The sequence below is a fragment of the Lepidochelys kempii genome, chromosome 8 (genome assembly GCF_965140285.1).
Source record: "Lepidochelys kempii isolate rLepKem1 chromosome 8, rLepKem1.hap1, whole genome shotgun sequence".
Lineage (NCBI taxonomy): Eukaryota > Metazoa > Chordata > Testudines > Cheloniidae > Lepidochelys > Lepidochelys kempii.
In genome coordinates this window covers 103,961,230-103,974,740 of record NC_136387.1, presented here as the reverse complement: position 1 = coordinate 103,974,740, position 13,511 = coordinate 103,961,230, and the positions used below count along the sequence as shown (strand labels likewise).

Here is a 13,511-nt window from a genome sequence, read left to right as displayed (position 1 = left end):
CTGAGTTCTGTAAACAGGCCTAGCAGACCTGTGGTGTTGGTAGCAAATGCAATATTTTTCTTCAAAGAATAATTTTTGGAATACTTTGTGAAGGATTCTGCCAGCCAGCCAGCATTTGTACTAGACTTTGGCCGGTTTTGTGTCACTAAGGAGTGCAGCATTGGACCTTAAAATACGTTCAGCTGTTTGGAGTGTAGTAACTCATGTTGCTATAGTTATGATATTCTCTTATGTAAATATACACAGACTATTTTCCTTCAGCATGCTAAAAATCTGGGGTAAAAAAGACTTTCATATCATATTAGAAATTAATACATTTAAATTATTTTAATAGCCCAGACATTTATTTCTTTATCATAGAATCATAGATTAGGGTCTGAAGGGACCTCAGGAGGTCATCTAGTCCAAGCAGGACCAACCCCAACTACATCATCGCAGCTGGGCTTTGTCAAGCCGGGCCTTAAAAAACTCTAAATGGGGAGATTCCACCACCTCCCTAGGTAAAAACAACAAGGACTCCTGATGGTTTTGGTAGACACAGACTAACACGGCTACCCCTCTGATACTTGGCTCCCTAGCTAAAGCATTCGAGTGCTTCACCACCCACCTAGTGAAATAGTTTTTCCTAATATACAACCTAGATCTCCCCCACTGCAATTTGAGACCATTACTCCTTGTTCTGTCATCTGCCACCACGGAGAGCAGCTGAGCTCCATCCTCTTTGGAATCCACCTTCAGGTAGTTGAAGGTTGCTATCAAATCCCCCCTTACTCTTCTCTTCTGCAGACTAAATAAGCCAAGTTCCCTCAGTCTCTCATCGTAAGTCACGTGCACTAGCCCCCTGATAATTTTTGTTGTCCTCCACTGGACTCTCTCCAGTTTGTCTACATCCTTTCTATAGTGGGGCGCCGTTGATCACTACCTGTTGAGCTCAGTGATCTAGCCAGCTTTCTATCTACCTTATAGTACATTCATCCAATCCATACTTTAGAGAAATGAGCACACAGTTGGGAGTCTTCTTAATTCTAATCCTGGTCCTGCAGTTGATCTACTGTGATTGGTCACGTAACTCCTATGTGCCTCAATTTTCTCATCACTGAAATTAGAATATCTACTTCACAGTGCTGTTATCAGGCTAAATTAGTTAATGTTTGTAAAGAACTTTGAAGATGTTCTAAATGTTTTCTATTTAAGGATCTGTGTAATATACTTTTCACAGAAAGTACAGTAACTCCTCACTTAATGTTGTAGTTATGTTCCTGAAAAATGTGACTTTAAGCGAAACGATGTTAAACAAATCCAATTTTCCCAGAAGATTTAATGTAAATTGCGGGGGGGTGGGTTAGGTTCCAAGGAAATTTTTTTGCCAGACAAAAGGTATTATATACATAAATAATATAAGTTTTAAACAATTTTAAACAAGCAATTTAATATTATACTCAGCGATGATGTTTGTGAAGCTCTTCCCTCCAGCCTCCTGAATGATGGCAGAGTTCAGTCCCAGTTAAGGGTGAAAAATTAACAGGTGCTCTGCACCCACCGGCAGTGAAGCTCCCCCCGCCCCTCCCTCGCCACCTCCTTCCCCAAGTGTGCTATGTCCCCGCTCCTCCCGCTCCATCTCAGAAAATCCTAAGCACCACCAAACAGCTGTTTGGTGGCGGGGGAAGCTCTGGGGGGGAGGAGGAGGAGTCAGAGAAGAGGAAGTTGTGCAATGCTTCCTTGTAAAGTTGCTGCTCTTCCAGAGAATCCTACAAGCAGTGGATGGAGCAAGCAGCCAAACGACGTTATAAGGGAGCATTGCACAACTTTAAAGGAGCCCTGTTCCCTAATGGAGCAGGGATGTAACATTGAAACAACGTTAAGTGGGAGGAACTTAAGTGAGGAGTTACTGTATTTCTAATACACCTATGTATGAGAAACAAGGTGGGTGAGGTAATATCTTTTACTGGGTCAACTTCTGTTGGTGAGAGATACAAACTTTCGAGACACACAGAACTCTTCTTCAGGTCTGGGAAAGGTACTCCCAGTGTCACAACAAAATGCAAGGTGGAAAAGCTTGTTTGCCATGAGTTGTTCCAATAAAAGATATTACCTCCCCCACCTTCTCTCTCTAATATTGTGGGACTGACACGGCTACAGCTACACTGCATATTATCTTACGTTTGGCATGGAAAATTTGGCCAGTTCAGGATCAAATAATTCCACGGTGAAAAAATAATGTTGAGTTAGTGTTGCATTGGCTACCAGTAACATTTTGGTTATTTCAGCGTAACAGTTGAACAAGTTCAGGTGTTGATTAAAAGGATGACTTTTGACCACTTAGTTTATTAAATTACTTTAATAGAAAAACTTTTAAATAATTTTTATTTTTTTAAAAATAAAAGCAATAACACATGACATTGACACTGATTATTTCTACTGTGGTACCTTGTCAGAATCTCCTCTCCTTTGTACTCCCACTGCCGAGGAAGTGAAGTTCATCAGCACATGTTCTCTCCTACATCTGCTCCAGGTCTACAACACCTTAAAATCCCATTTAGTGCGGACTGTGCTCTTGCGACTTCTCCTTTAGTCTTTTACCTGAACCCACAACCCCAGAGCAACCCTGCTAGTCCCTGCTACAGCAATCCGCTACAGTGGAGGTAAGGAAAAACCTAAAGTAGGAACAATTAAAAATTTGATTCCAGTGTAACAACTTATAAACTTCTCATTAGTTAATAATTCAAGAAAATAACATCTAAAAAAGATAAACAGACTTCGTGTTTATATTTAACTGTATGGTGTTCAGGTCTGTTTTGCATGTTTGTCCAAACTGTTAGTTCACTTACAGGTAATGGTCTAGAATAAGGAAAAAAGCAATATACGTACACACATATTAACTAGCATACTACATGAGTTTAGAAACTAACTCTTCATTGTTATTGCCTATAATGTTGTTCAGTTCCTTAAACCTTGTGGTGCTATTGCAGAACAAATGGTATGTAAGAATTCTCTTAGTTCTTGAGTGATCGTCCCGTGTGTGTGCCACTCGAGATGTGCATGTGCTTGAGACTGGAAGATTTTTGCTAGCAGTGTCTTTTGGTTCACACTTCTGCCCTTCTCCTCGTGTTTCAAACCGAGGTCATGAGTGGCAGCATGGGCTGACTACCTCTACAGTTTCTTTCCACTGCCCATGGTCTGAGACTGAAGCTCTGCAGTTCGTAGACAGTTTCGTAGTCCTGAGGGCTTGGGTGTCCTGTCCTCCCCGCCCCCGTACCCCTGGGGGGATGCCTAGTATGCCCAGGATCCTGAGATTCAAAGACTGTGTGGCCTGCCAGGGATGACCATGACACATGCCTCCATTGCCTTGGGGATGCTCATATCCCTTCTAAATGCAGCATCAAGCCCATGAGCACAGGCTCATATCCCTTCTAAATGCAGCATCAAGCCCATGAGCACAGGTTTAAAAGATTCCTGATGGACTGTGCTTTAAGGCCCCAGTTCAATCCCGGCCGATCAGACCTCCATGTACATCAGACAGAGGCACCGTGAAGCACCCATCCAAGGACAGTGGTCTCCAGCTTTGGGGAGAATCTTGGCAAACAAGATGGCTCTTCCAAACAAAGGTATGAGGAGGGTAAGAGCAAACATTCTTACAAGAAAAATGAGATATCTCCCTCCAAGTCATCATCCAAAACGAGAACTTCCTCTCTGATGCTATCTAAGTCCAGTAAAACTTTGCACCCTGGCACCGGAGTGTCAGGAGCTCACAAGGAGTACAGTTCTGATTTCTTGGTACTGAAAGGCAAGAATGCTCTGAAACCAGCCCTCCTTGATAGAGTGGGCCCAAGATTGGCACTGGTGAAGAAAAGAAGCAGCAGATGCCTCCTACATCAGTACCATGAAATGAGAAGGGATTGTTGATACTCAAGACTAGGGCAAAGCCAGTACCACTGGTGCCAATAAGGGAAAGAAGCCTGGTCCGCAGTCTTGTGTGGGAGGCTAGATACACTGCTCCAGAGACACTGCTAACTACATGGATCCAGAATTGCCAATACTGTTGGATGAGGTACTAGCCAGTGATGTCCTCACACCATCAGTTCGCCACTCTGCAGTATCGTCGTCCAGCTGACACGTAATAAGATCTCCAGTACCAATGGCACTGTGGATCAGCATAGAAGGCTTGTTCCCCTCAGTGTCAGCGGGAGAGCTTTACCACACCGTCAAGATGGGGTTCAGCCCTGACAGAGGGTCCAAGATTTCATGGACACCTTTGCTTTCACACAGGAGGGGCTGTGCACACCTTGGGACCAATGGTATCCCCCTCCATGGGGACTGCCCCATTTCCCCTATGATTCCTCACATTGGCCTTACTGGAGTGTTCCTGGGATACATATATGTGACATCCTGAATCTGTAATGTCATACCGGAAGTCAAGACAAGCTTCCCCACACAGAGAAGAACATCAAACCCTCAGGAATTATCTGAGGAAGATGAGCAACCTGACAGACTAGGCAGAAAAATTCACCTGGGCAAGGCTATCATCGCCCACAAATGGGATGATCGCACCGGCTTCGCTGTCACCGCCCAACTGCTACAGGCAGTGCCAGCACCTCCTGAGGAGAATTTGCAGACTTTCCAAATTTCCCTGGAGGAAGTACAGGACACCCCTCATAAGCTACTAGACATCCTCCAGATTGCTGGTTCCAGTAAGATGGAACAGCCAGTTCTTGAGGCTGTCTTCAAACTGGCCAAGATGGTCTGGCGTACTCCAGCCACTTGTTCTCCCACTGCAAAGAGAACAGAGAGGGAATACTTTGTGCCACCTAGGAAAGCAGAATACTTATTTTCACACCCTGCTTTGAATTCTCAAGTGGTGCAAACTGCCACCCAAAAGGGCAAGCAAAACTACTCAAGATTTACATCCTCTGATAAGGAGGTCAAATGTTTAGACCTCTTCAGAAGAAAGAACTTCACTTTGGTGAGCTAAGAGTTCCCCATAGCAAACTGTCAAGCTTTACTGTCAAAGTATGATTTTTATTAATTATAATAAGTTCTTGGAATTCACCAACAAACTCTATCAAGAAGATAGACTTTAATTCCCAGCAATTATCAATGAAGGCAAATTGCTGGCTAGATTGGCCATCCAGGCCTTAGTGGGTGCAGCAGATATAGCCTCCTGCTTGATTGCAATGTCCATAGTAATAAGACAGGTTTTTTCCTCCAAAACTCCAGATTTCCCAGGAAAGACCAACCCACTATGAAGGATCTGCCTTTTAAGGGAAATAACGTGTTCAACGAGGACAAAAATTAGTCATTGCATTCTCTCAAATACTCAAGAGCATCCCTTCACTCACTGAGTGTCTATACCCTAGCACCTTGCAAGAAATATCCCAAGACTCAGCCCTATATACAACAACCAGACCCTTAACCATTCTACCATCAGAGTGCTTATGAATGACCTTTGAAATGCCAGAGAATGCAGCATAGTAAGCATAATGTCGTGCCTTCATTCTCCTTCCAGTCCTAGCACCCACCAAAAAATCCTTTTGACAGGACTTTTGAGAGTTGCAAAGCAGCCCCACTTCCACATTTACCTTGTCCAGACTTGTGCACCCCATTTGGTGGCCACTTGTTCCATGCTTGGCACCTCATAACGTCAGATAGATGGATTCTGGAGATTATCATCACTGGTTATACAGTAGAGGTATTCTCCCTTTCCCATCCCTCTTGAAGGATGCCTCTCATGAGAGGTTCTTCAGAGAAGAAGTAGACTAACTACTCTATCTGGGAGCCATAGAACTGGTTCTAGCTCAGCATGGGGGAAAAAGATTTTATTCAAAATATTTCCTCATCCCCCAAGAAGAAAGGAAGCTGGAAGCCCATGCTAGATCTCAGACAGCTGAATGCTTTTATTTGCTGCCTGAGATTTGGAATGATCACCCTGGCCTCTATAATCCTATCATAGAACAAGGGTGACTGGTTCACAGTTCTTGGTTTAAAGGATGCTTATGTTCACATAGATATCCGGTCTGCACACAGAAGATTCCAGTGATTCACCAGGGGCCTAGAACATTAACAGTTCAGAGTGCTGCCCTTTGGCCTTTCAGCAGCACCAAGGGTGTTCACCAAGGTGCAATCAGAAGTGGCGGTCCACTGCTGTTCTCAGGGCTTGTCAGTGTTCTGCTACCTCTACAGCTGGTTGCTCCCGGGGAAGTCGTATCAAGAGGCTTGAGTGTCAACCTTGTCCCTGCTCTGTCTCCTGCAGTGTTTAGGGCTCCAAGTAAACTTAAAAAAGTCCATTTTAGTTCTCACAGTTGGCCTACTGTGCATAAGGATGGAGATGTTGGTGCAGCCCAGTTGTTGGTCAGCTTCTGGTTTCTGAGGAAGTCAGTCATTGGAGAGAATGACACATGGCACTCATTTTGGTAATACACAGAATAGAGGGAAGGGCATGTTTGAAGGCGACCAATGAAATGGTGATAAAGCTTAAATGTTGTTTTTCATCTTGTTTCAGTTTAAAAAAATATACAGTACTACAGGGCAAATACTGGGTAACATTCAAATATAATAAGTGTAGTTTAATGCTGTTAAGCACCGGAGTTAGACTGGTAAACTGGTAAGCAGCAGGTGGAGTTATCTATATTAGACTAGTGTTAAATTTCATTGAAATGAATTTTTTTGGCATGGTGGCTAATAGTATTAAAAAAAAAAATCAAACCATAAGACATTTTTGCAAGATACAGTGCTTTTTACTGTCAGTCAAAAATTTTCAGGGGTCTCAGCCATTAGACATAAATGGGTCAGTGAATAATTTTCATGATAGGAATAGTCCCTGTAAATGTCTGTGTTGAGTTCTATTTCAGCTTTACCCGGGGCTGTTCATGGTTAGAATAACATTCACATATGCAGACCTTCTGGACATCTGCTCTCTGGATACCAGACAGTTGATGATTCAGGGATGTGTGGCTGCATTATAAAAGCTCAGCTTTATAATAACTTTTTATTTGTTGTTCTTTGTAAGTTTTTGCTTTCACCTGTGCAGCTCTTGATCCTGTTTTATCCTATCCTTCTTTGTTGTAGTTTTGTTTACTTGGTTACCATACCAGCTATGGGTATTCTCACTGCTGAGTTAGAGCAAAGGTTCATCCCGGTAAGCTATTTACTGTCACTGATCCAGTCGGTTTAAAGCACACAGGTCGGTCAGGTTGGGCTGAGTTCCCCTAGCTGTGGATTAGGAGTTGCATTTTCCAGTAACTAAAAAGTGTACATTTTAATGTTAAAAGTTTATCACATTTGGCCATCGGTAATCCATTTTCCCCTTCTTTTTCTTTCAACTATTTCATGATGCTTTTAGTCTTTCTGCATGGACAGATGAGTGGCTGTTGTACAGCTGCCGTCAGTGCTAGTGATGGAGGCTGTTGGCTTCAGAGAGAAGCAATCTAATTAGGAATAGAAATATTGTGTACCTCAGGTTTAACAGAAAATAAAGGTGAGCTTCTTTATGGTCACTAAAAGGGGCTCTGAGGTGGCACACCCAGGGTAGTAACTGAGAGAGACTGACAATGGGTAAATTAGGTAAGTATTATTGATGTTATGTACGTGATTTGGGATCATTTTTAGATGCAAGTTTATCAACAGGATGAGGGTGAATGGTCTAAAAAACACTAAATGGATGTGTGGAGTGTATTTTTGTTGTTTGGGTTTGGCAAATGCTTCTCTAGGTATGAGGCAACTCAGATTACCAGATGACACTTGGCCATATTTCACAACCGTACCTTAGTATGAGTTGGCCACTCATTGTAAAGCCAAATTTATCCTTATGCCAAAGAACCTGGTTTTATTGCACTACTTGACATTAAATTGTTTTAAAAGATGTTATGCATTAAATTGTCATCAGATGAGATGAATCTTGAGATTATTAAAAAAAACAACCCGTGTGTTATTTGTAACTACTTCTTGCAGCAAGACACATTTGAGCTTAGACCGCTTTAGAAAGATACATAGGTATTCATGTGATAAAAGCAGATAGGAGAGTTAAGTGTTTCAGTTTAGGCTTCGCTCAGTGTGGGGCTATAGTTCCAAAAGTAGGTAAGATTAAATGTTAGTAGGAATGAGAGAGGCTTTAATTAATCTTTCCTTGCAAGTTGAAGGGGAGGAGTGAATGGGTGGCAGCAATATCAGATAGAATATCCCAATGGGTGTTTTTCCTACCCTGCTAGCTATGATTTTATGAAATGGTGTGCAATTATAATTCTGTATTGTACAATTCTTTGTTGTAAGAGTGTGTGTGTCTCTTCCCCCTCCCCCCCCAAATGTTCTGGCTTTTAAAAATATTTAGGAATAATATCTTTATTAATGGCAGAGAGTCCCATGGCACCTTATAGACTAACAGACGTTTTGGAGCATAAGCTTTTGTGGGTGAATACCCCACTTCGTCGGAAAGCTCATGTTCCAATATGTCTGTTAGTCTATAAGGTGCCACAGGACTCTTTGCCGCTTTTACAGATCCAGACTAACATGGCTACCCCTCTGATCTTTATTAACGTTATGTAGTTTTGCAAAATAGCCATGAACATTTATTAGTATAGGCATAAAATCTACTCATCAATCCTTAATAGGATGATGATCAAATACTTTACTTTCTTATTTAAATAAAACAATATAAAAGCGACTTCAAACTCAAATTTGCCCCAGGTGGCCAGAAACTATCCGTCAAAACCTAAACAAAATAAAACTGAAATTTTACAAGGCTGGTCTTGCTTTTAAAGGTTGTTATATATAGTGTAGGTAATAGATTTCATTTTAACATATTTATATGGATACAGACTTTCTGAAAAAGCATGCATTTAAGCATAATAAAAGGGTAGAAAGAATAGTGTGTTTCTAAAATCTTTATTGAACTGTGGATAGATTGCTTTAAAAAAAAAATCCAACCTTTCATATAAATGGATGCTGTTAGAGCTGAGAGATCTAAATTTAGACCTCTCAGCTGTGTTGTGTGTGTGTGTGTGTAAGTGCACATTGAGCTATCCCCTCCTCTCGTCTATTCTGTTCCTAAAAAGAAAAGGAGTACTTGTGGCACCTTAGAGACTAACCAATTTATTTGAGCATAAGCTTTTGTGAGCTACAGCTCACTTCATCGGACGCATACCGTGGAAAATACAGAAGATGTTTGTTTTTTATACACACAAATGATGAAAAAATGGGTGTTTACCACTACAAAAGGTTTTCTCTCCCCCCACCCCACTCTCCTGCTGGTAATAGCTTAAGTAAAGTGATCACTCTCCTTACAATGTGTATGATAATCAAGGTGGGCCATTTCCAGCACAAATCCAGGTTTTCTCTCCCCCCCCACCCCCATTGTAAGGAGAGTGATCAGAGCTCACTATGGTCCCCAGAGCAAATGTCATGTTACAGTGAATAGGATTCAACACTTAGTTTATAAAGGCCATGTCTTGTCTCGGAAAATGAGTCCTTTTAACTAACACATTTTAACTAACACAACTTTACTCAGCCCTAGTGGGCACCCTGGGGTTGACCACAACCAGCTAACATATTTTAAAACATGACTTGCCCTGTCTACACTGGATGCAAAATCTTGTTTACAATCGTAGTAGTTAAAACCTGTTTAGTAGTTTTTGTGAGCATGCTAATTTTTTGCAAGGCTAGATATGGCCTTGAAACAGAATGTAAGGGGGGTTTTGTGGAGATATGCACATGTACAATCCCAAAGAACCTCAACACCTTACTCAGGATGAAGTCCTAGGTTTGGGAAATAAATTGACTTCCCAAGATCATGGCAGCACTTGAATATGGGGGAATTAGATATTTAAAATTTATTTTTAATTTTGGGTTTGTTAACCTTGAGGAGTGTCCTTTAAGATTTTACTTTTAAATATTTCAAGGTATATTAAGAAATGGCAATAGTATAATAATTTTAACAGTATGTTATCTGTCACTGCTTAAATTCCCTCTGAGTGTAAAGTTACTTGAGATAGCATTTGAGAGTTTATTTTAGTTACTATTTCCTATTTGACAGCTGTCAGGGGATTAATGAATAGCTCTGTAACATTTGGAAATGGCTTTGTCTATCGCAGCAGATGGTACCTTCTAGTTTGAGTTCTTGCTGCACTTCAGACACTGTTTCCTTAAAATGTGCTGAATAATTGTTTTGTTTTCAAAGGTGCCTTAATGCTATTTTCACAAATGTAGATTGACCAGTCCAGGCATACTGTGTCATAGGGCAGCTGTAGTCTCTGAATGTACTACATGACTACTATGAAACTTTTGGATTTTGAGTAGATATTATTTTTGTGGGTTTTATTTTAATATGAAATTTTGCTTTACATTATAAATTCTTACATAAATTTCACTTTGGAGAATTAGAGTTCCTATTTTGGTTAATTTTTTCTTCAGATTGAGATTCTTGAGATTTTTCTCTTTGTTCCTTTACCATTACCAGTTGCCATACTTGAGAATAGTTCCGCCCTGCCAGTAAATGGATGGCACACTGAAACTTTTAGGTGATATTCCCTGTACATGAGAAGTTTGCTGGCTCTAAAAAGTTCTACTGTGTCTGGCTCCAGCTGATGGAAGGTGACCAGTTCCTTTGCAAGCTGGTAGGGATAGAAGAACCTGCAGTCTTGGAGTCTTTGGAGCACTCTCCTCTGAGCAAGTTTGGACAAGCTCCCTCTTACGTTCTTAGTGTTCTGTGCTGGGGACTGCTAAACAGTTGCTTTCCCCACACCAAGGAAGGCATCACTCTTCCTTACTCTTGACAGCAGATGTTTCTGTTCTACCCAGGCTCCCTAAGACAACCAGACAGCACAGAGGACTGCGTGGGGTGTTCTGGTATAGTGGTGATACAGGCATAACTTCTCTAGCTCTCCTCTTGCAGCAGGCCCCAGGACACAGCGTGTGGCCACTCCAAAGAAACATGACCACAGCACCTTTTCCCTCTTTGTTTCCATTCCTTTTTTTCATGCTGCCTCTTAGGCTGAAAAATGTTTTACTCTAGTGCTCCAATCCATCTGATTCTCCACAGTCAAGTACCTCCTAAATCTGTACTACCTTTGGCTAGTTGTTGTCATCCAGCCAAAACTTGTTTTCACTCCCGTCCTCATAATTAGGGCTGCAGATTTGTTATGGCATTTTTTTATCAAAAATCACTGAGTGGTCATGGTAAATTTAATAAAGCTCACTGGTTTAGGGGGGAAATGGTATGTAAAGTAATGTGGGTGCCATTTAAAGTGGGGAACTCATGCAGGAGGAGTCAGGTCCTATCCCCAGGAGGTGGGAGGCCCTGGGTGAGATGTTGGGTCCTGCCCTGGGACACGGGGGGCCAAAGGGGATGGGGTTGCAGAGCAAGCCTGGTCTGCACTCACCCTGCAGTGATGGTTCCTGTCCCATAGTGCTGGCCTTGTTCCCTACTCCAGCCCTTTGGGTCTTGCTCCAGTGTGCAGATGGGGCTCTCCCCTGCGATACCCTGCCTCCTTCCTGGCCCTGGCACCACCTGATCGCCTGCCCTGAGCTAGGCTCGACACAAGTAATAGATAAACTGAAAAATTACAGTATCTATGACATTTTTACTACTGACACAAACCTATAACCCTACTTAGAATCCTCTTACCTAGTTTATGCTACACAGTAAACATAAATTATTGTTAGAAGTCTAGAAAATATTTGGAACCATCATGATCTCTGCCATTCTGAAACAGCTTGCTTCACTTTCATGTTCCTTCCTTTCCTCCTACCCCTTTCCTAATTTTAGATAAGGTCATTAGGGCAGGGACTTCATTGATTTAGATTTCTGAAAAGGACCTAGCACACATTGGTTCTATAAAAATAATGCAGGGTTCCCACTTCTTACTTCTCATGCCCATGTCTTCTAAATATAGATGTTTATTTGCTTAAATACCCTACGCTAAAGAGAGACCTACCTAAATAATGGATTTGTGCCTTGTAAAGAATCTGCTGAAAATGCAAAAGTGCCACCACATACTTCACGATCATTTGTTCTTGTGTTGTGGTTTGTTGTCCTTACTGCAATGCAGGGGAATCCTTATTTCATTTCCTGTGTGGGAGCTTTTTTGATTTGGCTCCCATTCATATATTCTTGTAACTTATTTCACTAACATAATGTGATTTTTTAAAAAATATGGTAAATATAAATTAATAAAGAATAGGTAAGCAAGCCAAAGTATAATTGCAAGGGAGCGTTTTAAAAAAAAAAAAGAAAGGGGGGTGGGGCAAAAAACATTAAATCAATTGTTCTTTCTTACTGCAGCTTATGTATCTACTGGTCCACTCCACTTCTCTTTAAAAGTGAAAAGATTTCAGGGCTATTAAACACTCAGTTTTCACAGTGACTCAACAAAAATATTTAGCACAGGTGTTTCTCTAAATCCTGGATATCCAAACTTTGCTCAGCTGAGGGCTTCCTGGCAAGTTGACAGAAGTGTAGCGGATACAACTAATTTACATAAAATGGAGCTGACTATAGCTGCCCACCTCTTTGATACAGACATGAAGCCCATGGAGACATGTCCCAGCATGCAGTACTGCTGCTTGATCTGAGCAGCCACAGCTAAGATCAAGATGGAGCATGACACTGCGTCCTGTCATCTCTGCATATTAAAAATGAGGACAGCTACAGACTGCATTATAGAAGTCCACAATCCACTTTTTGCCAGTTGTTAAGTGATCTACATTTTGAAAAGTAACAAGATTTAATGATCTTCAAATTCACATTTCCAATAAATAAAAATACCTTGGGGATACTTTGTGGCCCAGGAGCTTCTGCTAAAGATTTATGCTGTCTGTGTTTATCTGTGTGTGTTCTTAGCTTCTGTATTATATACATTTAAAATGTTATGTAAATAAGTAACTAGTGCATTACCAACTAACTGCCCACAGGTATACACAGAATGATCAGCTGAAAATGTTGTTGGCAGATTTCTTTAAAGCTTGAATTTTGCCAGGTAGCAGCAGAAGCTGAAGTTATTTGTTCAAGAAAAATAGACGGAACTAAACTTTCAGATTTTGTTAAGCAAAACAACTGTAAAATGTTAAATCTACCAGTTTTGATTTGGAAAAATGATAGGATTTAGACAGGGCTGGCTATAGGTTTTTTGCCGCCCCAAACACGTGTTTGCTTTGCTGGTGCCAAGAGCCGGTCCTGGATTTAGGGGATGAGCATTCATGTCAGTGAATGTAAATTTTCTTTCTTTTTTTTTTTGAATATATGATATCAGAGATCTTTGGAACTCTATGGTCAGTTAGTTTATATATTAGCTGTAATGGGATGCCATTAAATGATAGTAATACTATGTAGTATGAGACTCACTTGGCAATCCTTGGAAGAAAGGTATTATGTAAGTGAAGTATTATTTTATATTAGCTGTTCTGCTGCCACTTGTACATTATCTCTTCTTCTAGCCTTAGTCCCATCTATATAGGGTGGCTCTTTGACTCCTTCTTCTCCATTCCAGTCTGTCTTGGAGCAGTTCTGTGAAAACGTCACAGCTAAT

At 41.2% G+C, this 13,511-nt stretch overlaps 1 protein-coding gene across 9 annotated transcripts in view; it reads left to right on the top strand.

The window, feature by feature from the left end:
- The window catches only part of MAST2 (microtubule associated serine/threonine kinase 2), a 388,408-nt gene that overhangs the window by 207,423 nt on the left and 167,474 nt on the right, over nt 1-13,511 (top strand). For 5 of the 9 annotated variants that reach the window (XM_073357842.2, XM_073357843.2, XM_073357841.2 and 2 more), the window contains one exon: nt 2,436-2,642. The exons of 3 other annotated variants lie outside the window; for them this stretch is intronic. In XM_073357842.2, the coding sequence (XP_073213943.1) occupies nt 2,436-2,642 (207 nt within the window). The remainder of the gene's footprint in view (nt 1-2,435; nt 2,643-13,511) is intronic. One more of the 9 variants, XM_073357851.2, reaches the window with a different exon arrangement.